This window comes from Lepidothrix coronata, unplaced genomic scaffold (genome assembly GCF_001604755.1).
Source record: "Lepidothrix coronata isolate B3197 unplaced genomic scaffold, Lepidothrix_coronata-1.0 Scaffold18, whole genome shotgun sequence".
In the NCBI taxonomy this organism is placed as follows: Eukaryota; Metazoa; Chordata; class Aves; order Passeriformes; family Pipridae; genus Lepidothrix; species Lepidothrix coronata.
In genome coordinates, this window is record NW_016690198.1 from 6547272 (window position 1) to 6574376 (window position 27105).

Sequence of the window (27105 nt, forward strand, 5' to 3'; positions counted from 1 at the left end):
AAAATGAAAATAAAACAGAAAATCAAACTGTGAGATGGATGGCTTTTTTTTTGGACAGATTGCCCATACAGCCCATGTAACTAGCACATATCAAGAAAAGGGATTTGTGTAATTTAGAATGCTTACACTGTATGTGTTATTTTTTCTCTTTAGATGATGCATACTTTTGAATGATGTCTGACTTCTGAGCCTTATAAATTATGTTGAGTATGAAAAAAATCTGCTGGACTTTCCTTAACAGTCTTAAGAAAACTAATGCAATTCCAATAATTTGTGCTTTACTTGCATTTTGTATCAGAAGTTTTTACATGCCAAGTAATTACAAATACTACAAATACATATGTCTTTGCCTTTTAGTGCTTTTCCTCTAGAATGTGAGCATTATGGTGAAGAAAAGTTATTCCCATCAACAGTATAACACTGTCGTAGGTAAGTGCAGTATAAATAAATGAAAACCTTTTGTATTTCTAAGGTAAATACATCATAAAATGTTGTACAGGAATTTTAGTATGAAGAAAGTCATAAGTGCTGTACTTATTTCAAATTAGTTGCAGATTATTTTATTAGGAAATGTTGTAAGAGAACACTTGTGTCCTGGAGAAACTGTGACAGGAATGCTTGCATGTTTTCCTTTTAATATCTAGTGTGGGGAAAAAATGTATGGGACTTGTGATGTTCGTTTAGCAGGTATCCTATAAAAGGTACTAATTTCTGTTTACATAAGAAAGCATACCCATAATGTAAGTGAAAGGGGAAGGATATAAGTTAGCATGTAATAGATTTGTCCAAATAATAGATGCATTTCTGGAAATTGAAATTTATGTTGATCATAATGTATTTGGAATAAGCAAATCTAGGATTGCTTATTGTTAGTTCTCATTGAATATCCAGTAAAATATGGAACATAAGTATTTTTTTCTTCAGTATTTAAAATATATATGTGCATTTTATTGCATCAAGTGTGCTGACCTTTCTAAGAACTAAATGGTGCCTGTGAAGTTCTGTCTCAATACACTTAATATCTAGTTTTATTTCTTCCCTAGCTTTTGTAACAATAGTGGTGAGGAAGAATGACCTGTTGTTTCCCATTGAGTCTATTCCTCTGAGATCTGTGGTTTGGAAAGTGATGTTAGGGTATCTGGTGGTGGTGCTTAAACCTGAAAGGTTATGTAGTAGCCTAATGTGCTTGTCTTTTTCCCTTAAATACTTCTGTCTATACCATAACACACCACTGCATTCATTCCTCACCTCTGAAGTCCTTTTCCCTTGCATTAAGCAAGTCCTCTTGGACTGGAATCTGCGTTTGTTTTTTTTGGTTGCTTTCAGAAGAAGTCTTTCATTTTCTCTTTCACAGTATTGTGGTCACTGGAGTTTCTTTGCCAAACAAATTTCCATGTACTTCACTGTTCAGGTGACAGGTTAATTGGCTGTTGATTAATGATTCTTAAATATCATTTAGTTTTAATCATGGCATGAGTACATATGATTCAGCGGATGCAGTTATTCAGGTGGCTGTTCATATTATTTGGTATATTTTCTCTACTTGCTCTTTGATTTTTGAAATGTAGTAAGCTATGAGGCAAGTAATAATTCTACTTTGTGAGAAATGGGTTTAAGAAATGAAAATGTCTTCAGCTCAAAGTATTTAAAATAAGCTCCTGGTGACTAACTTTAAAATAGGCTGTAGCACATGAAATGCATTTTTTCAGAGTATGTTTTCTTGTACAGCAGTGTATTCCCAACATTGAAGCAAAGATAGCAAAATAATTTTGGACAGGTATTTAACTTGTCCTGAAGTTTTGCTTATGTAGTAGCCAACTGCCTTGTGGATTACGCGTTTTCACACCATTAAAAAGGAAACAATATCCCAAGTTTTCTTGGGGTTCTTTATTGCAGTAGTAAGATAACATTGCTTTTGCTCAAGTTTGTGTAGGAATTAGCGTCTAGTCAATGATGCTAAACAGTGGAGAAGGGGACTGGGGAAGCAAATTTATGACTTAAGTGTGGTAGGGTAGAATAAGTAAATATATTTTATTTTTAGATTCTAGGAGTTACTGAAAAAACTGAAGTGCCCTTGCCATGGGTTTATAAATGTGCATCTCAGAAATTTTAATTTGGAAAAGATAATATATTTATTTAACTTCCATAACTGCAGTGTGAGCATGTTCTTAAAACAACAGATATTACTTGAGGGGGGAAAAAATTTAAATAAAATGCTTTCTTTTGCAGAGCTGGTGTAAGATGGATTGAGAGTTTAAGTGTCAATTTTAAGTGTGTTTATCTGTTCAGGAAGTAGTTTTGTAGGGTGTTTTTGGTTGTTGTGTTTTTTTTTTTCTTTTTAATATCTGATATATGAAGTGTTGAGATTTTTTAGCACACTTCAGTCACACCAATATCTCTTGCTATTACATCCTAGAATCAGAGGCTTTAATTTTAAAGAAGTGCTTTTCGTAGATCTGTAAAGCAAATATAATTACTTATAGCTTAATTGTGTGACTAATTGAAGGGAAAGATAATTTTGTACAAGAATAACTTTATTTTTCTTTTAACAGAATTCCTGTAAATACTAGTAAATGTTGCTGATGTAGTGCATTCTGGAGATACGTTTTTACTACAGATCCTACCAAGGCTTTGCAAACAGGATGAACATGTTGCTGTTGACTGCTTACTGACAGTAACCAGCTGGGCACTTTCCTCATGATGTTTTCATTCTTACATTGTCCAATTGGAGTTTGCTTGTACTGATTTTTTAAAAAGAGGAAGAAATCAAAGTGGAGTACCGTAAACTTGACATGGAGAATAAAAATAAAGACAAAGATAAGCCAGATGAAAGAATGGCACGGCCTAGTGGGAGATCAGGCCATAATACACGTGGAACTGGTTCTTCAAATTCTGGCGTGTTAATGGTTGGCCCTAACTTCAGAGTTGGTAAAAAAATTGGATGCGGTAATTTTGGAGAACTACGGCTAGGTAAGATCCTTGTTTCTATATTTCAGTTTACATTATTCAAGGCCATTTTATGCAGGGTAAACATGAAAATCTCTGTATGAATACACCATGCAGCTTTTCAAACTGCTGTGAAACTTCAGATGCGCAAGGCAAATTTAAGCCATATTTTGTGGCTTTACCCTGCCAGTGCAAGCTCCGTGGTTTGTGAAGAATCTCAGTAGCAGGAAACTTTCTGGGATTAAAAATGTTTTATAAATATGTGAAGTGCTATCCTAAATTCAGTTAGTTGTCTCTTCCAAGGTGCTGGAAGTTACTTCATGATTATTGTAGTTTCCTATATTTTCTGACTTCCTGAAGCAATTATGCATTTGTATTTGATACTAAATATATGTGAGACACGTCCTTCTCCTGTAAGTCCAGCTTATAGTACTGTGGTCTTGCACATCTCTTCGAGATGCTGTAGCAGACGCTACAGCATTTTTAGTAGCAGCAAGCACTTGGATTCCTTCCTTTTCTTTCTAGTGTTGTCAGGCCAAACACTGAGCTACCGTTAGACATGGGCAGTGAAAATCCATCTGTAGAGAAAATTTGGGAGATGAATAATTAAATCATTTCAGTTCCCCACTGAACAGATGGCTGAATATCAAATGGTGGAGAAAGCACAGACTGAGAAGGGACTATAGGGTTTTGAAGAATTTGGGCAGCAAAGCTGGAAATATTACCATTTATTAACATAGACACTAACTGTGTCTGTTTGGAAGACTATATATTTAATTTTGGAGACTTGGATTTCCACAATGGACAGCATGATTAGCCACGGTTTTCAAGGTGTGTGAATTCTGTATGTGTTAACAAATTAACTTGACACCTAATGGCAAGAATTTATTCCAGTATTCTTGAAAGGCTTGAGTTAATGCAGTGCTTCAAGCTTTAAGGAGGGGTGGGTTTCAAAGTTAGGTATTTGAGACCATGGTGGGCTATGTAGGTGTTGTTTCTGTTCATCTTTGCCTGTGGGACAACTACTACTCATTGTCCTTCAGGCAATATTTCTAATATAGTGCTTGCATAAAATATAACTTGTTTTAATATAGTGCATTCTGAGGGCTGTCAGGATGTAAACAAGCTTAGCAAATTAATACTGTAGAGGGATTAAAGACAATATTGCTGCAGCTCTGACTGAGGACACTGAATTTAACAATCTCAATAATAGGTACTCTTGTTATTTCTAGTAATAGTTAAACAAGATTGATACATTTTGACCTTTACATTGGTACATATGTGCCTTTGCAGTCCACAAGTCAAGCTGAAACTCTGTCTTTCAATCTTCCATAGCTTTTGTATACTGGCTTTGAATGATAATTTTTGTTTCAAACCTCTTCGTGAACTAAATCAAACCAGAAGAATTAGTATTACATAAAGGCAACTACAAACTAATAAAGTTAATTTTTTCCTGTCTCTCATATTGGTTACAACATACAGAGTTAATTAAAAATTAATATCAGATTAACTCATTTGCTTGCAGCAGGTACAGAGTGAAATAATCTTTCATTTTAAATACAATATCAATTTAGCTAACACATAGTCTGACAGTACTGAAATAAAATAGAACAAGGAAGTAAAAGAAATAGGAGGAAGATAATTGGGCAGTGTACTGTCCTGCAGCAGTCATCAGGACAAGGGCAGCCTTTCTCATTTTAGTGTCTGTGGGTTTTGCATATATACTAGAAGTTTCAGGGAGTCCTTGTATCTCCTCTTTGGGGCTCCTCTCTTGTGGCAGCCAGTGGCAAGTTCACCATAGAGCAAGATCTTAGGGAGGCGGTGGTCCTTCATCCTTGAGACATGCCCTGCCCATCGCAGCTGTGTTCTCAGCAACATGGCCTCTATTCTCGTAAGTGCTGCCAAATTCTTATTTATTATTATTTGTGAGGTAAGATGTTTTAAATGTAAGTTATTGAAAGCAGGAGTTAAGACTGGTATTATAGATTCTGATTTGTTTGTTATTTTTTTCATTTGTGTTGCTACAGTAGCAAGTATTTAGTGGGCACCTTTTCTACAAAGATGCACACAAGCACTTTGTTTCGTATACTTCTGCAAATGGGAATATTTGAGCATGTGTTTAAGGTCAAATCTGAGACACTTGAAGGAGGAATAAAGTTGTTAGAGCGGTGAAGTTGTGCTCAGGAGACTGAAATTCAGTTATGAATTGGTAGCTGTTGTAGTTCTTCCACTTGAGAAGAAAGCAATGGTCAGACTTCAGTAGTGACTTGTGAATCCAAATGGTAGCAATAAAAATGTAGCAAATGACTGTGATTTGCAGCCATTACCTTGAAAAAGACTAAGTTGTTTTGAATATTGGGCTGTTAATTTTAAGGGTCTTCTGAGTTATAGTTAAGATAAACTGATGGATTAGTAACAGAAAGCTTGTTGCTGTTGTGATGTATTACTACCTGTTCTGTGTTTAGAGACAGATCAACAGGGGTGTCAAATCTGCTCTTTGCCATATTTTAAAGCGACAATTGTCTTGACTCACCATATGGAAAGTTAAGGTACCTTCTGATGTTACTTCAGAATACATGTGTCATTACAGCATCTGGCTACTGTAACCCTGTATCCAGTTACTTAACTGTAACTGGATTTGTTACCTACTCCAAGTAGCTGATTTATATATCTAAATGGTAGAGTGAGCAGGGCTCCTGCAAGAGTTTCTGCGAGTATCTTATGGAGCGTAATACTGTGCAGAGACACAGAGGCCACTTCAAACAAAGTACACTTTTAAACAAAAATGTAACTGAAATGATAATGAGATAAGAGATAACCATTTAAGATGCCTGTATTTCCGCTCTAAGTCCCTGGAAAGGTCTTGGAATTACACACCATATTGGTGGTCCAGTTAAGGCATGCTGCTCATATTGATTATGTGTCTGTTACTGTGCAGCCCTCAGGTAACTTGCTTTTGGTAAAGTTGATCTCTTAACAGACGTGATGTTATTGTATCTTGTTTCAGCTTTACAAGAGTACTCTATTTTTTAAAATAAGAGTCAGACCTGAAATTGTAGTTTTTGACTATCAGTGTAACTCGATTAGAGGATGGTGCTGATAACACCAAGGCAGGTTCAATCCCTACACGGACCATTCATGTAAGAGTTGGACTTGATAATCCTTGTGGGTCCCTTCCAGCTCAGAAATTCTGTGACTGTGATTCTGTGTAACTGTCTTTACAAGGAACTTTTTTATCTTGGTCCATGTCTCTTCCCTGTTTGATTTATTTAACAAAATTAAGCTTAACATGGCAAATTCAGACCTGAGTGATATTACAGAGAAAAAAAGTAGAATTGTCATTAAAAATAATATGTACTAAATGCATTTGAAGGCTGTAAACAAACAAAAAGTGCTGGAAGTGACACCTTACTTTTTCCTTTATTTACTGTTTTTAATTTTACACCTATAAAACTTGTTATAGCATTTTAATCTTTGCATACCATTTGAATTAGTGCTTGTTGAAATATGCTTATCCAGTTACAGAATCATTTTTAAAGCAGCAAATGCATTTTCCAAATGGAGTAAGCATATCAGTAATGTTCTTGTCTTGTCCTAACTTCTAGCTTAGTAAATTACAGAACTGAGGAAAGGAAAGGTCCTAATTAATTTGAACTTTGGTGTTTCAAAATCATATGACAATATTAAAGTAAGTTTCAAATACTAATAAAAATGAAAATGTGGAATATCACATTCCATTTGTAGTAATTTATCGATTTTCAAGCTTTTTTTAGTACATAAAAATTTTACAAACTTAGTGACATAGCTGAAACTCTCAATGAAATTGCCACTTCTTACACTGTTCAAGAAAAAAGTTCTCTCTATGGTATTAGACTAATAAAGCTACATTTCTTAAGTCACTACCAGAACACCTAGCACCTTAGATGAAAATGTTTCAAAGACTTTCTTGATGTTTAAATGGCATTTTACTTTAACAGAAAAGCCAATGTCTCACGTTCTTGTTTTTATTCTTTTTTCAAGGAAAAAATTTATACACAAATGACTATGTGGCAATTAAACTGGTAAGTTAATATTTTTTTAAAGGATTTGGGATGAAAAACTAATCAAATTTTTCCTTTCATATATATAATAATTTGATTTCTTTAATGGAAATCTTGAATACTTTTGTATGATTTCATCGAAATAGATAAAAACAGTCAGTGATAGATGTAATTGTATATGTTGGCCATATTGAATAAAACCAGTGTTTAATTGCTGTCACTGTTCTCAAGGCTAAATCTGTGTTTGCAAAGTCTGATGATTTACAGCTGCTTCAAGGATACACTTGACAGTCATCTTAGTAGATTCCTTTGTTGTCCAGTAAGTAGAGGAACAACAAATTAAATGTGAATCTGACATCAGGTGACTACAGAGAAACTCCAGCAATTCTGCAGGCTGCATGTAATTTAATGCCCTTAGTCCTGCTCCAAACAGTTTTCCTCTTTATCCATTGGTATTTGCACATCACTTTTGGTGGACACGTTTTATTTGCAATGTTGTGTAATGTTTCTTTCACTTGCAAACATGGTAAATTTGGATGTTTTGTTAATGTATTCTTGTTCTGCTTTTCTCAATCTTTCATCAGAACTACTCTTGTAATGTCATAGTTTGCTTTTGGATACTTTAAACTTCTTGGTAAATTACTGTTTTCATAACCAAAGTATTTCACGATGAAATTCAGTTATTTACTTTTTATCACTGAAGGAATTTTAGGACTCCAGTTAATTTCTTGTTGCTGCAGTAGAACAGAACTTTTTTCATAGTGTAGTATGGTCTCATAAAGTGAAAGGTATGTGGAAACAGAAATGCATGGCTTTAGATGAGAAATCTAAAAATCATTACAAACATAATAAACTTCTGAAAAATACTCCTGTCACTGTCCTTGCTTAGTAAAATATTTACTTTGGGAGTAGTTAAAGTTTTAAAAACATACAGGTTATGGTTTGAAATAGCAACATTGGATACAGTTTTGAGGGTTATTGTGCATTATATCAGATTAAAACTCATTTTGTTTTAACGTTTCTTGAACTTATTCTGTACGTCCAGTGAAACCTGAAAATAGTTTGAGAATTCTTCTAGCTAAAGCCAGTTTACTACAAAGCGTACTTACAAATATGTTGCAAGATAGTGATTTTTTTAGAACACTAATTACTTGATGTAGAGCAAGAGAACTTTTTTAATCTGATCAGTTTTGGTAAAACCGTTTTTATTGTATGTAACTTAGTAAACTTGACTACCATTTAAACCCATTTCAACTGTCAAAAGATACTGTTCAGTAGCAACACTTACTGTATTGGTTTCCCAATAGCTCAATCTTATAGCTGTTTATTTCCAGCTGATCAAAAAGCTTGAAGTAACTTTTTTGTGTAACTTAAAGTCACAAAAGAACCAGTATAGTAAAACATGTCTGTAATTTACTACTACTGCTTAAAGAACTCTGAATATGAAGTTAACTTTTTGAGTTGTCCTCTTACATTAGTGGTGTGAAAGGCTGTAGTATCTTTGCAATAAAAAACAGATGGAAGGAATCATAGTGAAAATCAACACTGGAGTTTGCATCATCATTGTAAGACAAAAATACATTTATTAGCCAGTAGAACTAGTGGGTTCTTTTAATATGGTTCTCCCTGGTTTGCTTTTTTTTCAGTATAACTTTCAGATCTTTTAAACTTGTTTCCAAATTGGAAAGGATTTGGTCACAAGATTCAGTCTTTTAAAAGCACTGCATCAAACTGTAGGATTTAGTTGGATTTTGCACTTTTTCTGTTTCTCCTATTTGAGGCAGTGCCAGGACTTTATTCTAACAGTTAGGTAGGTTGTACTTGCTCGAGGCACACCATCCTTGCCCTTTTGAAATGTAAGCCTTAGACTTTTTCTCTGGCGCTTACTAGTTCTGTGCTTTGAAAGCAGTCATTAAGCCTATGCCTAGTCTTTGTTTTGTTATCCTAAATGAAGCACACTTAATTTCCTCTCTGTTTTGCATCTGTTGTAGTTCAACTTTAGCCTTCTTGAATGGGGTTACTTCAATTATGTATGTATTACAGTTTGAGCAGTTACTCTTGGCAGGTATGGTTGTGGTAATCTCTCCAGCTGTATCGTAAAATTGTGTTTGAATTCCTTGTGGTAGCATTCCATTGTTGACCTACTGTTGTCTTGCGAGCAGCAAGACATCTCCTATGCCCGATGTTTTGTGTATCCATGGTAACCTTATATGCCAGTACAGGAGGACTGTGTGGGTTTCTCTGGGTTTATACAGCAGCTTTCAGGAGTACTTCTAATGTTAAAAGTAAGCGTTTGACTGTTTTGACTTAACCTTTTCATTGCGTTGAATTAATATTTCCCTCATGGATGAAATTATACAAGAATGTTCCTTTTAATGATGCTTGTGGCAACTTCATGACTTGCGTAACAAAATAGTTTGTAATTTTTTCTATGTGAGGCCCAAGGGTCATACAGTGTATGCATTTTAATGTATAATGTTAATATGTAAATACATTATTTATTGTGGTAAAACAGCTACAGTTCCAGAATCTTACTCTTAATCCGGCTTCTTTCATTATGACCTGTTCTGGTTGGGGAGATACTCAAGTTAGGTTAGAATAGACTTTTTTAAGAACTAGAATGAGACTCTTAAGAGCTGGAATTTATCAGTTGTGCACTGTGTAGTGGTGTTTGTATGTTTCTGCTGATCTATTAGTATACAAATTGATTTCTTGTGTTGGGTAGCCCTTTAGCAGTAACTATTTGGTATATATGAACTCTACCTTTCCTGCTCACTTCTTCATTTATTGTTAGATTCACTACTTTTATTATATGACCCTGTATTTGACTTAAACCTCCTATTCAGCTTTTTCCTCTCCTTCATTCTTTTCTCCCTTCGACAGGTTTCTCCATTGCCCAAACTTACCTCCTCTGCAGGACACTTAAACACTAAAAAAATACCAACTTCTGCTTGAGCTTGTCATGATCCACCAGTAGGGGCTGTGATGTTTACTGTTAATCCTTGTTGGGCTGAACAAAGACACCAGGTCATGTGTCAGGGAGCTCTTGTGCTTCATTGTACAGTTGCCTTAATTCTGGCAACCAGCCCACTGCTTCGACTCAAAAGGTGTTGGCTAACAAGCCCTTAAATTCTTACAATACTTTTCTTAAAAGTGGTGGCTAACAAGCCCCTAATTTTGTACAGTACACTTCAATAAGCTCTCAACTCCCACAGCAAACTTCTCAAACATGCTGGCTCACAAACCACAACACACCATTTCAGTTCTCAGAGGTGCTGGCTACTGACCCACAACACACTTCCACAACTCACCACTCCCACAACACACTTCAGTATGGGGTAGAATATGATAGCTGTGCTTTTCCCATGCAAAGCAAGGGAGGAGAGAAATAAAGGTGGAAAAGACAGAGAAAAAAGAAATTCACTTGTCTGTAGATTCTATGTTGGTCCTGCTGTGTGGATGGTCTGGAACTGGGATAGCAAGACAAAATGAGAAAGAGAGTGAGAGGGGCCAGTCTGACTCCTTTTATAGTTAACATTGTGCAGGCTCTTATGCAAACTAGACCTTTCCTGCTGTTTTGTTCATGCATGCACAGCCAGCCCTTTAAGCCCTTCTCGGGGAGTGGCTTGAGGCGAGGGACTGAGCACAAGTCTCAGGTAGAGCAGGAAGGTGGCTCAGAACAGCACTGCCCCACCTCCATGGGGCCCTCTCTTCCAATCACACTTTTTCTGTTATAATGGTCACAATGTTTGGACGAAACATGGTTATACCTGGTCCTCCACAGAGCCGCTTCTGGAAATAAGTCAATTTTTCTTTCTTTGTGTGAAAGATAGCAAGTTACAAAGTAGTCATTGCTACCTTTAAACTGTAATCTTTATGGCACTGATTCATTAGTCCACTGTTAAGATTTGAATTGCTAAAATAAGTGAGGTGTGTTTGGAAAGAAGATTGCACTTGGTTTCAAGATTAGAATGCTTTCTTCCTCCTTTTTTTGGTTTCAAGGAATTACCGCAGTCTAGAATGATACTTTTCAGCATCTCTTTAGGAGGTTGTAGTAAATCTAAATCCTAGTGCATGTCTGTTCAAGAGACTGGTCTTTTCCTGTAACAAAAGAATTTTTTGCCTGAAAATAGTTTTTGTTTGCCATTGCTTATGGAAGTGTGAGGCAGAGACTCTGAGCAGTAGTTCCCACTGTATACCCATGTGTATACCCCATGTGTATAGCCCATGCGTATACCCATGTATATACCCATGTATATACCCATATACTGAGCAGGAGTTCCCACTGACTGACTTAAAAACATGAAAAGCTGATTATTGATATTGTGCTTTGGGTTATCATAGTTCTCGAAAACTTCAAACCTTACAGTTCAAGTACACTGCTTTTTCAGAGCCCTTTAGAAGGGCAGTGACGTCTTCAAAATGGTATAGTAGTTTATTCTAAGTATTTGGGACAAAAATAATTGTGAAAAAATACATTATGGACTTGAAACGGATTTCACATTTCAGGTGTCTTTATCCTTTTATTTGAACGTATAAACATCCCACAAAAGAAAAAAAAGAAGGAAAAAACTTGGCTCAGAAGACCCTGTCTGATAAACTAAGGAGCTGTTGTTTCTGTTGCTCAGGTAACTGGGGCTTAGTAAACTGCCCATTGATTCTTTGATGGGAGCAAGATCCCCTGTCCCTTGTTAAGAAAGAAATGATCTTTTGCAGAGAAAAGGTGTCTAGGTTTTAATACTGAAGCTTTGAAATAATTAGAGTTGAATATAAAAGCAGTGTAGGGAAGGTCATTTACAGAAACATTGCAAATCTCAGAACAGTTCTTTCAGGATACTTTAGTGAAGACCTGAGTTTATGTAAGTAAAACAAAATAAACTAGTTTCTTTTGGTAAGCAGAGAAATTGACTTCAAAGTCCTCTGAGATTAACATGATATTTGAAGAGTTATGTGTTCCCAAGCTTATTTTTACATGCCGAAATGTACCGAAACACTAATGAAAATAAAGCATCGTGTTTTGCCATTTCTTTTTTTATTCTTGTAGAAAAGAAAATTGTAGGTGAAGAGCTTATTGTGCTTGCCCTTTCACATGTTTTGTTGAACAAGTTGATATATTTCTTTTGCATGTCTGGAGTTACAGAAAGATATCTAAACGTCCTTACAAAAATAAGGCAATTCCTTAAGGCTGCCATCTAGTAAATGGAATGCAAGTACATATTACCACATTTTGTTCCCTGTGGCAGTGGATTTGCCATATGCAGGATGGAAAAACTCCTGTCAGAGATGGATTGGTGAGGAAAACAGCTCAAACATTATGGAGACATAAGTTTTTACTGTAGTTTAAACATGTTGCAACATGTTTGTGTATTTTCTGCAGTGTCACTGTCTCCTTCTTCCTGACACCCCCTGTGAAGCTATTGTCCCGCACAAGGTGTCCTGGGAAGGTGTCCTGAGGTGTTTCTCATTGGTCCCTTGTTAACCCCTTTTTCTATTGGTTGTTGACCCTTTACCTGATGGTTTTTTCTGTGTGACCCTGACCTTGTGATTGGTCCCCTTTTGACCCTCCTAAAAGCCTTATAAACCCCAACCCCACAATAAACTTCCTCTTTCGTCCGTCCCTCCCTGGTGGTCTGTGTGTGCTCCTTGCGGGGTCGCCGGGCCACGTGCAGGGGCGGGGGGAAGAGCATTCACCTCGCAGGTTATGGGGCCAGCATCCTAAGGCCTGGAGGTCTCCCCAAATCCCACTAATCCGTCGTAGTTCCCCTTTACTACAGGGAGTAAAATTATTTAATTGTCCCTCAAAGTTTAACTTTAGTCTTTGGCTGTTATGTAGTTGTCAAGTAGACTTGCTTGACTGTTTGAGAAGATTGCCTTCTGGAGGCTTATCAGGACTGTTTCCTGCAGATGACCAGAACACGCAGTGCTCATGAAGAAGTAGATGTGTATGTCAAAAACTGGAAGGTTTTTCTTTTCCCTAAAACAACTTTTTGTGTACATTTATTCATGTAAATTTAATACATACAAACTATTTTTCATCCTTTTTATGGGACCATCTTACAGCATTGAGAGGCTATTAAGTTGTTAATGTACTATCGATTGAGGCAAAACTGTATAATTGAACAAAGTTAAACTTAATTTAGCCAGTGTCTTTTGTTATTATAATCAGCAGACATGCAGAGTTTTGTGGAATAAAATATTTTCCTTATAGCAGGCAGAATCACAACTTTTAATTAGACGCTATGTAGAGAGTGATGTATTTTGTAACTAACAGACTTTTATAGCACTGCTGCAGGCAAATTAGTAGCTAAATTTGTGTAGTTTTGTGAACAGTTAAAATATTTAAATAAATGCATTATAATGGATTTACTCATACCTCTGAAAGCTGAGGACTAAAGGTTGATAGTTGCACTGATTTGCTTAGGCTCATGTTTACAGTAAAGTGTTTTGTTTGAGAATATCTGTCTTCAATACTTGATCATAAATTTCATGTGTGCTTCTCATAAATTGTAACTAGAATTGTCTGGAGGCCCAGCTAGTCTTGCTTAGTAATTAATTTTTTGAAGGATAAACACTGTCTTTTTTAGAGAGTTCTTTCTCACTTCTTTGGAAAGGATGACAGTGTTCAGCTATGATGAATGCTCTGAAGCATAAAAAGCATATAGTAAATTCTATTTCTTTTTTGCAGAACCTGTTACACTGGTCTTTCTTTACTTTTAGACATCAACCTTTGGCATCCTGGCAACATCGATTTACTGACAGGAACTTTGACAGGAATAGGAAACACCAGAATGTTTGAATGAGATGGGTTGAGAAAGAGGACTAAGTTTCTCCTGATTGCACATGAGCTCATAGTTCTTATGCCCTGGATATGACATTAGGAAACAACACAGGTCGATAAACTCATAGCTTCTGGAGAAGATTGTGTGAGGAAAATGATTAGCACCTTGCCCAAACTTTTCCAGAAAATTGGCATCCAGCATTATCAGTTATTGCTGCTAGCTGTATTAAAAGAGTTACCAAGTATGTGCTGCAGTTCTAGTAGTAACAGATTGTATAATAATAATGCACAGATAGTGTCCAAATTATCACTGGTGCATTGGAAGATCACAGAATCAGTTAGGTTGGAAAAGACCATTGAGACTGAGTCCAGCCTATGACCGAACACCGCCATGTCAACTAGACCCTGGCAATAAGTGCCACATCCAGTCTTTCTTTAAATGCTTCCAAGGATGGTGACTTCACCACCCTTGGCAGCCTGTTCCAATATCTAATCACCCTTTCAGTAAAGAAATTCTTCTTAATGTCCAACCTAAATCTCCCCTGGCTCAACTTAACCTTAAGACTGTGTTACATATCACAAGAAACTAAACAAAAGATGCCCTAGGAAATTACTTCAAGAATCTTGTGGTAAAGTACCTTTAATTTGCAAAGGGAGATACTCAAGAAGTTAGGGCTTTCATTTAGGTTGTTTGTGTGTTCCTGTGCTTCATCCTAGGAGTGCTGATCTATAAGACTTGACATGCTAGCATGTCGAACACAGAACTAAGATTTCATTAATGTACATAAATTATGTTTAAAAAGGCAAGATTTAAACTACAAACTTATTCTGGGGCTTTTCTTTATTTTGGATTTATAGTTTAGGATGGTGATACTCAGTTTCTGCTAAGCTTGTTACTATTTGGTGAAAGGATTCGGTATTTTTTGTTAAGATCCTAGGATAAAACATTTTTTAATAAGGATACATTTATTGTGGAATAGGTTTTTGGAGAGTCTTTTGAAGCTGTTAAGTTGCATATCAATGTCACTTTTTGAGAACTACAAGTCATAACACGTACATGCTTTGGAGTGCCATGCTATTTTTTAGGTATTCCATTGTGGGTCTGTGCTTTGGTTTGCATGTTGGACGCCGGTCCAGTGGAGCCATGCAAGTTATAATTGGCCCTTTATGCACTAGTGTCACCCGAGAGAGGCTTCATTTTCTTGGTTTCTTAATTGCCAGTAATTTTGGAAAAAACATTCAAACTTTCTAAGTGGCTTGGAAACAGTAGGGCTAGTTTGACTGGTAGTAAGTTAGTATATTAGTTTTTAGGCTTTATTTTAAATGTTGTTTTTGTTTTTAAATCAGGAGCCAATGAAGTCGAGAGCACCACAGCTACATTTGGAATACAGATTCTACAAGCAGCTAGGATCTGGAGGTAAAAAGGAGTGTTACGCATTTTACTGTGATGTAATCCAGGCTCAATTTTTGACAGAAGTTTTTGGATTTAGGGTATAAATCTACTTTATAAAGTGTTCTTAGTTACTTAAAGCAGAAAGAAGCCCCATGAGTGAGTGGATTAATGTATAATTTTTTTCAAGTGTTGTAACACATTTTTGTTCTATTCTTTAATTTAAAATGTGTTTATGGAATCCTGACTATTTAATGAACTTTAGCTGTCACAGCGTTTGTCTGCATATGGGTATGCCTTAAACTAAGTAGTCTGAGACTATTCCCAGTGCATTCTCTTTGAATAAACACTGCAGATCTCCAAACTGCTGATTACTAATCACGTATTTTTATTTAAAGTTGCTGTGATACTTCAATAGCTTCAGACTCAAGTTAGCTTTACTTCGCTTTCGTTGATACAGTATATATTGCTGCTTGCTAGTTTTAAACCTCTTAAATACTTCTGTAAAAAGTTTAACTTTAAATGCAGTTTAATATTTGAATTTCTCATTTCGCTCCCCTTGGTGCTTTTATACCCAGAAGTACTCTTATGATGGTCGCCTGAATGATCCAATTGTCACCTTTTGCTTTTATAGGTGAGCAATACCTAAAACTTCTCACATATTTTTGTGCCTTTCACAAAGCTGCATATAATCAGTTAGCAAGATGTGAAGCTTCTTAAACTAGGAAAGTGAGTGCAGATATTCTCTAAATCAGTTATAACCTAGGAAAAAAACCTTATATCTTTTCCTTGAAAATGTTCCTTTAATTCCTAGAGTAGGTCATGTTGTTAGCTGTTTTCCCATTTTTTACTAATATAGAAGTTTATGGTATAAATGGGCTACTAACTGGCTTTTTACATGCATGCTCAGGTGGTTTTTTTAGCAAAGGCAGCCTGGATTTTGTGACTGATTTTAGTTATGCTTAAACTGGTATAAAATGCTATTTAAGATTAAAAGTCATGGAATACTACTTTCATTTTGTTGCCTTGAATGTGTGTGCATTATAATGACTTTTAATACTTTTTAAATACCACTTTCACTTTTTTACTTAAAATTCAGGATCATATGTTTATTGCTGCAGTGGCCTGGATAGTGTTTCTCTAATTTAGTAGCTTTCAACATTTTTTTATGTTCTTTAAAGGCTTTCTCTGGTGAAACCTACCTTCTAATATGTTCAATTGATATAGAAAATTTTTTTGATGCTCTAAGGATGAATGCTTTGCAACCAGGAATCTTTAGAGACAGCTCTTTGCAAGACATGACATGGTCTATTCCTCTTCATAGATAGAAGATAAAATTGCAGATGTCTAGTCAAAATGTTGAGTCTTAAATGCTTGCTAATTGGAGAATGTCATCAGAATATGATGTCTGGGTGTTCTTTTGTTAGTTATAAATTGTCAGCATACCCTAGATAGACTAGTGAAATAGCTAATAAGTGCAAAGCTGAGATCCTAAGTACTTAACTAATGGGTAATGGCAACCCACAGGTTAGGGACTGTACCAAGCTGTGAAAACCAAGGTGTAACTATCTAAAAATGGAAAGGAGCTGTGTATTGGAGGTAAGAATAAAGCCGTAATTTCTAGTTCAGACTTCAGAAATTAGGCAGTTCTTCTCAGAGGTAGGAACCCTAATGGGAATATTTCTTGGGTAAAAAATGTTTTAGTGAATGTAACTTTGTATACCTTTTTGTTTACTGAATAAAGTAAGATAAAGCTGGTGACTTACTGAGCTTCATCAATATTTATGAAGAACCTTGTCTTAGACGTCCTCTGTTTTTGCAGTAACCTGCTTTTATTCAAAAGTGAAAGCCTGTCCCAGCACATACAGAACCCTGAAAACTCCTTTCTCAGCCTTTCTCAGGTACACATTTGAGGCTTGTGGTAAAGGCTCACTGAGAAGAAATATTCTTTTTCCTATCTTCTACTTAGAAGTTGAAAAAATTGCTGATTCCTTACCTTTCTGCAGCAGTCTCTTTTTCCGTCTTTGCAGGAGTTGGGTCCTCAAGACCAGAAAGTTACGCAGTCTAAGATTCTTCAAGAAAAAAAGTTGCAGTATTATGTATTTTCTGTTCTCATGTAATCTGTGGCAGTTGGTTTACTGATTTTTCATAAGATGCTTGTTTACTATCAAGCATAGATTTAAGAAATTTTGTCACATGAACAGTTGAAAAACATAGTGTTGGAAAATTGGTGGACCAAGTGATAAATTCAGGAAGCAGCTAATCCTTCCTAGAACATGAGATATTAAAAAATCTTATGCTAGATCTATCCATGAGGACAGTGTTGCCTTACGGGCAGTGCTGTACTTTTGTCAGAGCAAGAGTAGATTAAAGGAAGTGATCTTCAGTGTGCAAGTTGCAGAAGAGTCTATCATAGGAGGTATAAAAGTAGTTTTTACTGCTGGAAGAAATTTCAAGTATAGTAATTGTGAGCAGATGGGAGGTTTCTCTGGTACATAATTACTCACCACACTAGCAGTCCCAATTGTCTGAAGCCTTCTGGCTTTTAAGTCCCTAAAAATCCACATTTGCAGGCTTTCTTAATTACAGTGAAGTAATCTTTTCCTTAGTAGTTTTTGTTTATTCAGACAACCTTTTTGTAGTTTGGTTGATAGCTTTATAACTGTGTGGACTGGATATTTTGCATTTAATTGTACAGAACTGTGCTTCCCCTTCTCATGTTTACATGTATTCATGTATATTAATAGCAAGTGACTACTATAGTTTCAGAAGCAACTGGAGAAAAGGGAGCAGTACTCCCTTTCTTTCCCACTCTTGTAAGCAGAGCCATTATTTTCTGAATTCTCAGTTTATGCTGCAAACTGACTTGTGCTTAGTGTGAAATAACCTGATGCTTAAGGGATAAAATTCCTGTAGCCCCTGTGAAATCCCACCGTGTTTGGAGATGGCATGGGGAGGAGGGAGTGGCATTAACATGGCAATGAATAGTTCTGGAAGAAAATGAGGTTATTTTCCTGCAGTATCTCCCTGAAAGCAAATAATGAAAGTGTTATTAGGACTACAGGTTATTTTACCTTCCAACCCTTTTCAACAGAACTCCTTTGTGCTTCCTCTGATCTTGTGGACCTCCTTGAAGAGGAGGAAGAAGTAGCATTTTGAAATTGTATGTTTTCTTGATATTCCCTTGTCTCAAGCCACTATTTGTGTACTGCAAATCTCTATTTATTCTTATAATATCCCTTTTTCTTTCTTTTCTAGTGACCTTGTGCCTTAGATTTTTTTTTAATATATTTTATTAATTTCTGTGGAAAGAATCTTGCTCTTCTCTGTTTTGAATGCCATGAAGATGGAAGACATGCTTGAATGGAAAAAAATTTGGAGGAATCTTTTATAGTTCTCCCTGAGTGAATAAGGGAAAAAATAGACATGAAATATGATAGATATGCAGTTTTTATATACAGGACTATTAAACTGTATTAATTCTTTGTATTTAATAAAAAGTGCTCTTGACTTGCATGGATAATTATTAACATTTCAGTGTATTCCTTTGGAGAGAATCTGCTCATAAGGAAGGTTTACCTTTACTCTTAAATATACTTTTTATTGATGATACCTCCTAAGGAGTTATACCTCCTAAGGAGTCTTTCTGTTGTGCCTTTTGCAATCGGATATGTCTATCTTGCATTGGCCTTATTAGCCACCAGCGTGCTTGTAACAAATGTGGATAGAGCCTTTCCCAAATCTTCGTTCGCAAAGCCTAACCATGAGTGATGAACTTTTTATTGATGTGCCTATGAATGTGCAGTATCATGTAGGTGTTTGTCAGGAAAAAGAAAAGTGAAGAATCTTTCCTAAGCAGGAAACATTTTATGTACTTTTGGGTTTTTTTGAAACATTATTAATTATTCAGCAAATAGACCTAAAACTTATTAAAAATAGTTCTTAAATTAGTCTGAAGATGTGGCTCATCTTAGTCTTGTCACTATTTAGCTTTCCTTTAGCTTTTTTCTTTTCTGACATAATGTTGTCATTCAGTAACTATGAGCATGTTTTCCTCTTGAAGTTTGAGATCATACAGTCAGTATGTAGAAATTTCTAGCCAACTGAATGAGCGGCATACTGATGGAATTTAAAATATCTTCTAATAAAATTTGTTAAATGTGTATTTTCTTGAATATTCGAGTATGAATTGTAAGAAAAACTGATATGTTACCAAAAGCACACTACTACAAATAAAACTATTGCTGAAGTCTTACCTGAAATGGCACTGCGACTTTTTAGAATTAATAGAAAACACTTTGTATTTTTTATTGATTTCTGAATTAATCTTTTATACTATCAGTCTTTCTTTGTACAATTAGAAGATGAGCTGTAGGTGTATTTCATGTGGTCTGCCCATAATTTAACTGTACTTAAATTCAATTTCCTAGGAGGGGCTGAGGAGGAGAGGGGTAAACAGTAACTGCTGCCTCAATTTGACTACAGCAAAAAAGTACTGAGTAAAACTGAGGTTTTTAATGTGGGATTTTTTTTTCAGTTAAAAAAGCCCTTATTGGTGAAAACTTAAAATGCTTTAATTCTTTAACAGCTAGGCATTTACAGTATGGTACAGTTCCCTTTTGCAGAAAGCAGTCGGTAAATTAAAGAAGTCATGTGTTATGTGTTGAAGAGTGTAAAAACTATTCGACTTTTTGTTGTCTAATTTTTCTAACGTGTCTTAATGAAGGAGTGGTTATCATAATGGCTGCGAGTCTTTCCAAGTGAATGAAGACTCTTTTGTACTTACTCATCTGATAAGTGGAACAAAGGAATGGCAGGAGCTTCTGCTGCTTGAGGTATCTTAGTAGAGCTCCTGTCCCTGTGGTGCTGTTAAAACAGACTTACTATAGTACCTGTCTAGAGCAATGAGGGGTATCCACTGTTAGATTTTATTCTTTCATTTGAGGCCATTTTTAAAAGAGACAAAGATCTGTTCAGCTGTTTATTATCCTACTGGTCAAACTGCTGTATTAATATTTCAGAGAAGGCAGATGCTCAGTATTGTATATCATATTTTATTTTTCTTAACTTTTGTACTTATGTTCTTTTAGCTGAAATCTAGTTAACACTTCCACTCTAAAATCTGTAAAAACTTACAGGGTGACTATTGACCAGTAAATGTATAAAATACATATTTGTGTACTACAGAAAAACGTGTTATACTTCAAAAGCTATGGCCACTGTGAAGTGAATGCTAAGTGTTGCATTGTCTGTGAGTCTTTTTGTGATTCGCTACCAACAGGCATGTGGTTAATGTGCTCTGCATTGCTATCTAAAAGTATGCTTTTCAATTTTGGGGTTGTGAGAGCCTGTCTTTGGCACAACAGAATCATAGTACTTGTACAGTGGTAGTCAAAAAGTTGCTGTTGGGTTGGTGGTTGAAGAAGATTGCAGTGCAGGCATAATGTGATTTTGGAAGGTACAGAAACGTTACCAGATCACTTGTGTACATATTGGCTAGTAAGAACAGGTCTGTAGGTAATCCTGAGAAGCTGCAGGCAGGGAAGTACAAAGCATTTGTGCATGGTGGTCAGCTGCTGATGCAGAGCTGTGGAGTCTGCTCCATTTTGGTAGTCAAGCTCAGTAGAATATTTATTTTAGCTTTTAAAGCATGTCAGGATTTGCCAGACAATTGTGTTTTGGTTTGGGAATGTAGCAATGTGACTTTGAAATACTCTGAATTTTTGATTTTGAGAGGGGCAGAGTGCCTTCAGGCTACAGACTGAACACTTCTTTGTTATGAGGTACTTTATACACAGCTTTAAATGCTGCTGTTTATGGTTTTTTCCTTGTTCTCTGTGTTGGAAATATTTGATGGTTTGAAGGCCAAGAATGAGGTTCAGTACTTCAGTGTTTAGTGCTTTTTCTTCTAGGTAAAGACAAAAACATTCATGTAACAAAATTGTGATTTGTCATATAATTTCAGTTCAGACCAGTGTTAGCTGGTGTATATGAGACCCAAGTGTGCCGTGATACCTATGCATTTTTTTTGTACACCTCTATTCAGGATATAGAATGTGTGAAGCAGATATTGGCACTAAAAGACAGGCTATCTTTTGTATTCAAGATAATTACAGGTGATTTTTTTTTTTTTATCTATCACTGGGAGAAGGCAATGGGATATTACCTCTAATTAATCTCCTGGGCCATAGCCACCTTACCTTTCACTTCAGCCTCTGGATGAAAATGCAGCACAGCTTGATTTCATCAGAGTGTTTCAACATCTGTGTTTTGCTATAACTCTTCCTAGGACAAAATTGTCAGCTTTATGTTTTCTTGATTTCTTTCTCAGTTGGTAGACTAACTTATTTTACTAGGTTGGTATTCTGCCATATCAGGAGGAAGTATTTCAATAACAAGTCTCCTTTAGTGTAGTGCTAGAAACAAATTGCAGCTCAATTTATACAATTAAAAATAACTTAGCTCATTTTATATTTGCAAAATATTTTGGGATTGGTATCTTGCCCACACTGTTATTATAGGATAAGAATTATGGAGGTTATTGGGGGTTTGAAGTGAGTTTGAAAAGAAGATTTTTTGCGAGTACTCTTAATGCGATATGTATGCAGACATATCTGTTTGCAGCACATAGACTGTTCCCAGTACTTAGTTAAAGTAGCAGTAATTGACTGGAGTTTCAGATTTTTGAATATTATTTAATTTCTAAAACAAATGTATTATGTTTGTAATGATCAGTAACAATGGAAGTGGAAGATAAAATGTCTTACCTGGGAGCTACAGAGTTAGCAAGTAAGTCAGTTCAGAATAGTCTCACTTGACATATGAATTACATTTCATCAGTTCTTACAGGTGTATCTGAGATGTCTCATTTTTATATAACTTGCTAACTGTCATGCAGTATAAATGCAAAGTGAATTTTATTAGTAACTTCAGAACTTTGCTTTGAGATATGCCTAGGTAGGTAACTGAGACTTTACTCTTAAATTGAAAGCTGTTTTTAATTTATTTTTTGTTTTAGTGAAACTGTCCTACTTTATTTCTTTTGTTCTAATTTGACTGAGGTCATTATGTAGAGGAATAAACAGTAAGCAGTTAGTTGAAGTTTTTTTAATCTCTGATTAATAAAAATTAATGCAGGTGATCTTAAAAAAGAATACTCTATCCTTAATTTAAGAATTTATCTGTAAGAGTGCTTAAACTGAATCAAATATTGAATTTCTTGACTGAAGAGGTATCTATTCATAAGTGCTGTTAATCTGTGTACCGATGGGTGCTATGGTTTTGTTGTGAGTTTGGGATGAAGCTGACTCCATTTTGAGTTTGTTGCTGCTGATACAATTCCTGTAATAGGAAGGTTGAGCTGCTCAACTATCAATGTGAATATGCTAATATTTATGTTTATGTGAATGAAAGATGACGATAATAGCAAATTTATTTTTCAAGTGTAGTCCCACAAAAACTATGAAAAATGTTTCTGACAGTTTTTCTTGTTTTATACTAATCCTTTTTCTAACATTTGGCTTAAGGAAATGTATAGAATTTTCTCAATTTATATTTAAAGTAATTTTTTCCCCTAGAATAAATGCAAGAGATCTGGTAAGAATGACAACTGCATAATAGATTCACATGATAATATTTCTGAGAAACAGTGATTACTGGTCATAAGAAGCCTGGTTCTATGCAAAAATTTATATTGGTGATTGTGACATCACACAGAGATTTCAGAGATTAATTGTGGGGTTTTTGTAGCATACAATAGATAGCTGTAATTGTGAAAGGAGGTTTGATGATACAGTTCACAGAACAGTTCATGTTAGATAAATGGATATTTGATTTAATAAAGATGACAATAAAAATGCATCTGTAAATGTAAATACCTAGTTACAGAAGATTTTTTCCTTGAAAATAGATTTAACTGTTATACTGCTGTTTCTTATTTTTGCAAACATATTCTTATTTTTGCAAATAAGAAATGTGGTCTAAGTTTTTTGGTGCTGAATTGGTGTTGCTGATACAGTGTCTCATTCCATGTTTAGGGTTTTATGGTTCATAGATGATCATGGTTTCAGGAGTATTGCAGTGCTATGTTTTGAGATATTGTATGGCCCTTCTGTATATGCTGCTTTGGTTCATATGGCACTACCCTGGATTTTATAATCTCTTCCTTTGAGAGGATTCACACCAGATTTTGTAGACTAAGTAGAGAATACTTGTGTTTGTGGCAGTTTGTTGAATTGTGTCCTTTGCAGAGAACCAGTATGGATGTGCCATGAAAGATATAACTGTTACTGCAAATCTACCTAAGGTCTTTTGTTTTTGTCCAGTGAACTGTCACATGGGAAGATTAAAAATACAGATACAAGGCAGCAGTGTATAGGAAGCTGAATACAGAACACCTTGTTCTGCAAGAGCAGTCTTGTGTATTTTACTAGCATTTATGAATCTGATTTAGCAAACAGTCTAAGCAATAAGATATAATGCAGATCACATCAGTGTGTTTCTTGACTGGCTTAGAGAAAACTCTAATTACTCTAGTAATGTTGTCTTTATTCTGGTGTTTTTATCCTTTCATCATTATAGGGAAAGTCAGATCTGTCAGTTTTAAAAACTTTCTAGACGTCATGTACATAAACATGGTGGACTAAAGAGCATTTAAGCAAACATTAGGCAATATAATCCATAAATCCACCTAACTGGGCACACATAATTGCAGTATGCCAAAAATGAATAAACAAACAGGCACACAGTACTGTGACCATCTCTGCATTCCCACTTATCTGCCAGGATTTCTCCTATGTGTACTGTGATACAACCATCTGACTTAGTGAGAGCTCCAGTGTGAATCCATGCATTTAATATTAGAAAAGTTTAGTTTCTTAGTTTTAGAAAAAAGGAAATACAAAATTATCTCTCTATTTCTCTCCCTCCTCCCCCCCCCCCCCCCCCCCCCCCCCCCCCCCCCCCCCCCCCCCCCCCCCCCCCTCCCCCCCCCCCCCCCCCCCCCCCCCCCCCCCCCCCCGCCCCCCAGCACCCCGGTGGATAGTAATGCACTTTTAGGGCATTTGGTCTCTTATTTTGGAGACCATTGTTGTATAGTGGCAGTGTTTTAGGTGGCTAATGAAAGTTAACTTTTCTAGAAAAAGAAACTGGAAACCAAGTGATATTCAAATACTTAATTTCAAAGTCACTACTTTCTTGATTTTTGCCATGAGGTTAAAATGGGATTCAAAGTCATATTGGTTTAAAATGGATTTACAATTTTATCACAAAGCAGTGACATAAAGTATTGTAAATGGCTTTAATAAATTGAGATCATTCAAATGAAAGTGTTTTACTTGTGATCAAGTGTAAATATCTAGGGATAAGCAAATGTGGCACATATCTGAAAATAAGAATGCTGTATTCAGATTTTTAAATCTAGAAAGGAAGTAGATGTTTAAGTGGTAAGGTCATTTAGTGAGAGTATGTGAATCTGTTTTTTTGGCCACAAGTAAGTTTCTTCTTTGGTGGAAGAGTTGGAAGTTCCTTGTAACTTTTAGTGATGTTTGTGTGATAATGATTGAGTTCCATACATAATGGGAAGCGCTACTTCTTTTTATAAAGGATATTTGAGAATGGGGCAGAAGATATGTCAAGGTAATAGAAAGGATTGAATGATAATCATTTATTGAGCAAGAAACGTAAGAACAATGACTTTTATTTCACAGCAAGACGACTGGGATGTGTCTTAAAAGTTTTGAGTAGTTCCTTCTTGTGGAAGGAAAGTGGTTGAAGCCAGACTAATTCAGAATGGAAATTATATACATCTTCTTAATTCATAATACGTATTGGAATATCCTGTCAACAAAATAGGAAATTCTTAATTTTCTAAAAATCAGAATTTCTGTGTTTTTCTAACTTAACCAATATCTCTTAAAGATTTATATAGAAGAGATTATTTATTTCTCTATAGTGGGGAAAAAACCTCAGATTCTATTTATTAGTATCATGTTACTTTCTGACTTATCTTCTGGAGATCTAGAGACATGTAGAGATAATACAAGTAGTAGGATGATATTAGCTTATTGTTTTTAAGCAAAAGCAGTAAGACTGTTTTGATTAATAACCAAAACCTCCAACTTCTAGTACTTTGAACTATTAATATGAAATTAATTTATCAATATGGGTAATTTTAGACAGGATGCTCCATATGTGCCTTGCAGAAGTTATAACGTGTTAAACACAATTTTGGAGTGTTCTGGAGTTTTTACCTAGTCAGAAGATCAAGTCTTTTAGGTATCTGTCTGGTAATTAGGGATGATTTTTTTAAAAAATGAAGAACACTATCTTGTACCATGTTCTGATACAGTATGAGGTATGCAATATGGTCTATGCTCCTTCATTAGTAGAGATAAGCTACTCCTGTGAAGTCTTTCTGAAATGGGTATAATTATGCATGTTAAGTATATTAGTATAGAGATGGGTATGATTGCACATATTTAAAATAAATTGAAGGTCTGGTCTTCAAAACACTGAACAGTTAAACTGGATTTTTAGGGGTTCTCCTTTCATTATTCTTACTTGTAGGAAAGAGATTAATGCAAATGCTCTTAAAAACATGTCATTCATTTGATTTTAGTTTTACTAAAACAGTAATGTATTTTTTTATTCATTTTTTTTCCCCCAAAAACTGTAGTGGAAACAATTATAAATCTGTGCCCTCAGTGTAAGTGGCACTGTAGTAAGGCATGAAAAACCCAAGACCTCAAAAAACACCCAGAGTTAGGGATGTTTTAATTTTTAAACTCACATTTGCCCTACAGAGAATGAAGATGAAATCCAGTGTTTCATTAAGGTATTCTAAAAATAGGTTTAGTACTTCTGTATAGTACAGTAATTGTAACAATGGATACTGTAGAAAAGCTCACATGAAAAGAGGAATGCATTTTCAGAGTACTGAATATTTCAAATAAGTGAGACACAGAGGATATGTACTGAAGAGCAAAAAAAGAATCTGGAATAGCTAGGTTCCTTATATAAACAAAATTTATTTTGCTGAATGAGTAAGATGTCCTGTGCATATGAAAAGTGCAAGATGAATAGAAGCAATGATACCAAGTTATTTTTAATTAAATAGTCACACAATGCATATGTACAAAAAGGTGTAAGTAAAATTGGATCATAAGGCTTTAACTGTTGATATTTTCAAACTTCTGGATTGCCTGCCTCTGATTAATGAACTTTCTGGTTCATTAATCTCTTTTGGGTTTTTAAATTATTTCTGCAGACAATAAGGTGGGTTTATTACTAAATGTAGGTTTGTCATAGCCTTATTTTAAAAGGTTTAATTTAAGTGCGTGGTGGGTTTTGGTTTTTGGTGTTTTTTTTTTTCCATTTTTTTGGTAAAAGAACGTATTTAAGCCTCTCTTCATAGCTTTTTAAACTCTGTTTCAATTTACTGTTACAAAACCTAACAGAGAGGTTCTAATTTTTATTTTTTATAAAATCTTTATATCTTTCACAAGTCAAATACGTAACAGTCACAAAATATTTAATGAAAATGATACTATCTTTATTATTCCTGTTGTATCTTTTACCTCTAGTTTGTATGAGGTTTTATTTTTGCTTTTATGTGAAAAATGTATTTATAACTTCACAACAACTTGAAATTGAGTAGGAATTCTATTGGTGTGTTCATTAATCGTATTTAACACCTTGTAATTACTTTGTATTTTCATTTTACAGATGGAATACCTCAGGTTTATTATTTTGGCCCATGTGGCAAATATAATGCTATGGTGCTAGAACTACTTGGACCTAGTCTGGAAGATTTGTTTGACTTGTGTGGTAGGACATTTTCTCTTAAAACCGTTCTTATGATAGCCATACAGTTGGTAAGTAGAATAGATGTTAATTTGAGTGTTCACTAGAATAACTAAATTAGTCTGCAATGGATTAAATGCTTATTTAAC

The 27105-nt window shown here is 35.3% G+C and overlaps 1 protein-coding gene across 10 annotated transcripts in view; it reads left to right on the forward strand.

Moving 5' to 3' along the window:
* CSNK1G3 (casein kinase 1 gamma 3) overlaps positions 1-27105 on the forward strand; it is a 67276-nt gene that overhangs the window by 18487 nt on the left and 21684 nt on the right. For 6 of the 10 annotated variants that reach the window (XM_017807279.1, XM_017807280.1, XM_017807277.1 and 3 more), the window contains exons 2-6: positions 358-429; positions 2553-2970; positions 6967-7007; positions 15112-15181; positions 26879-27027. In XM_017807279.1, the coding sequence (XP_017662768.1) occupies positions 2793-2970; positions 6967-7007; positions 15112-15181; positions 26879-27027 (438 nt within the window). In that variant the 5' untranslated portion in view covers positions 358-429; positions 2553-2792. Of the gene's footprint in view, positions 1-357; positions 430-2552; positions 2971-6966; positions 7008-15111; positions 15182-15732; positions 15789-26878; positions 27028-27105 lie in introns of those variants that run through there. The other 4 variants (XM_017807286.1, XM_017807284.1, XM_017807287.1 and 1 more) reach the window with 3 other exon arrangements.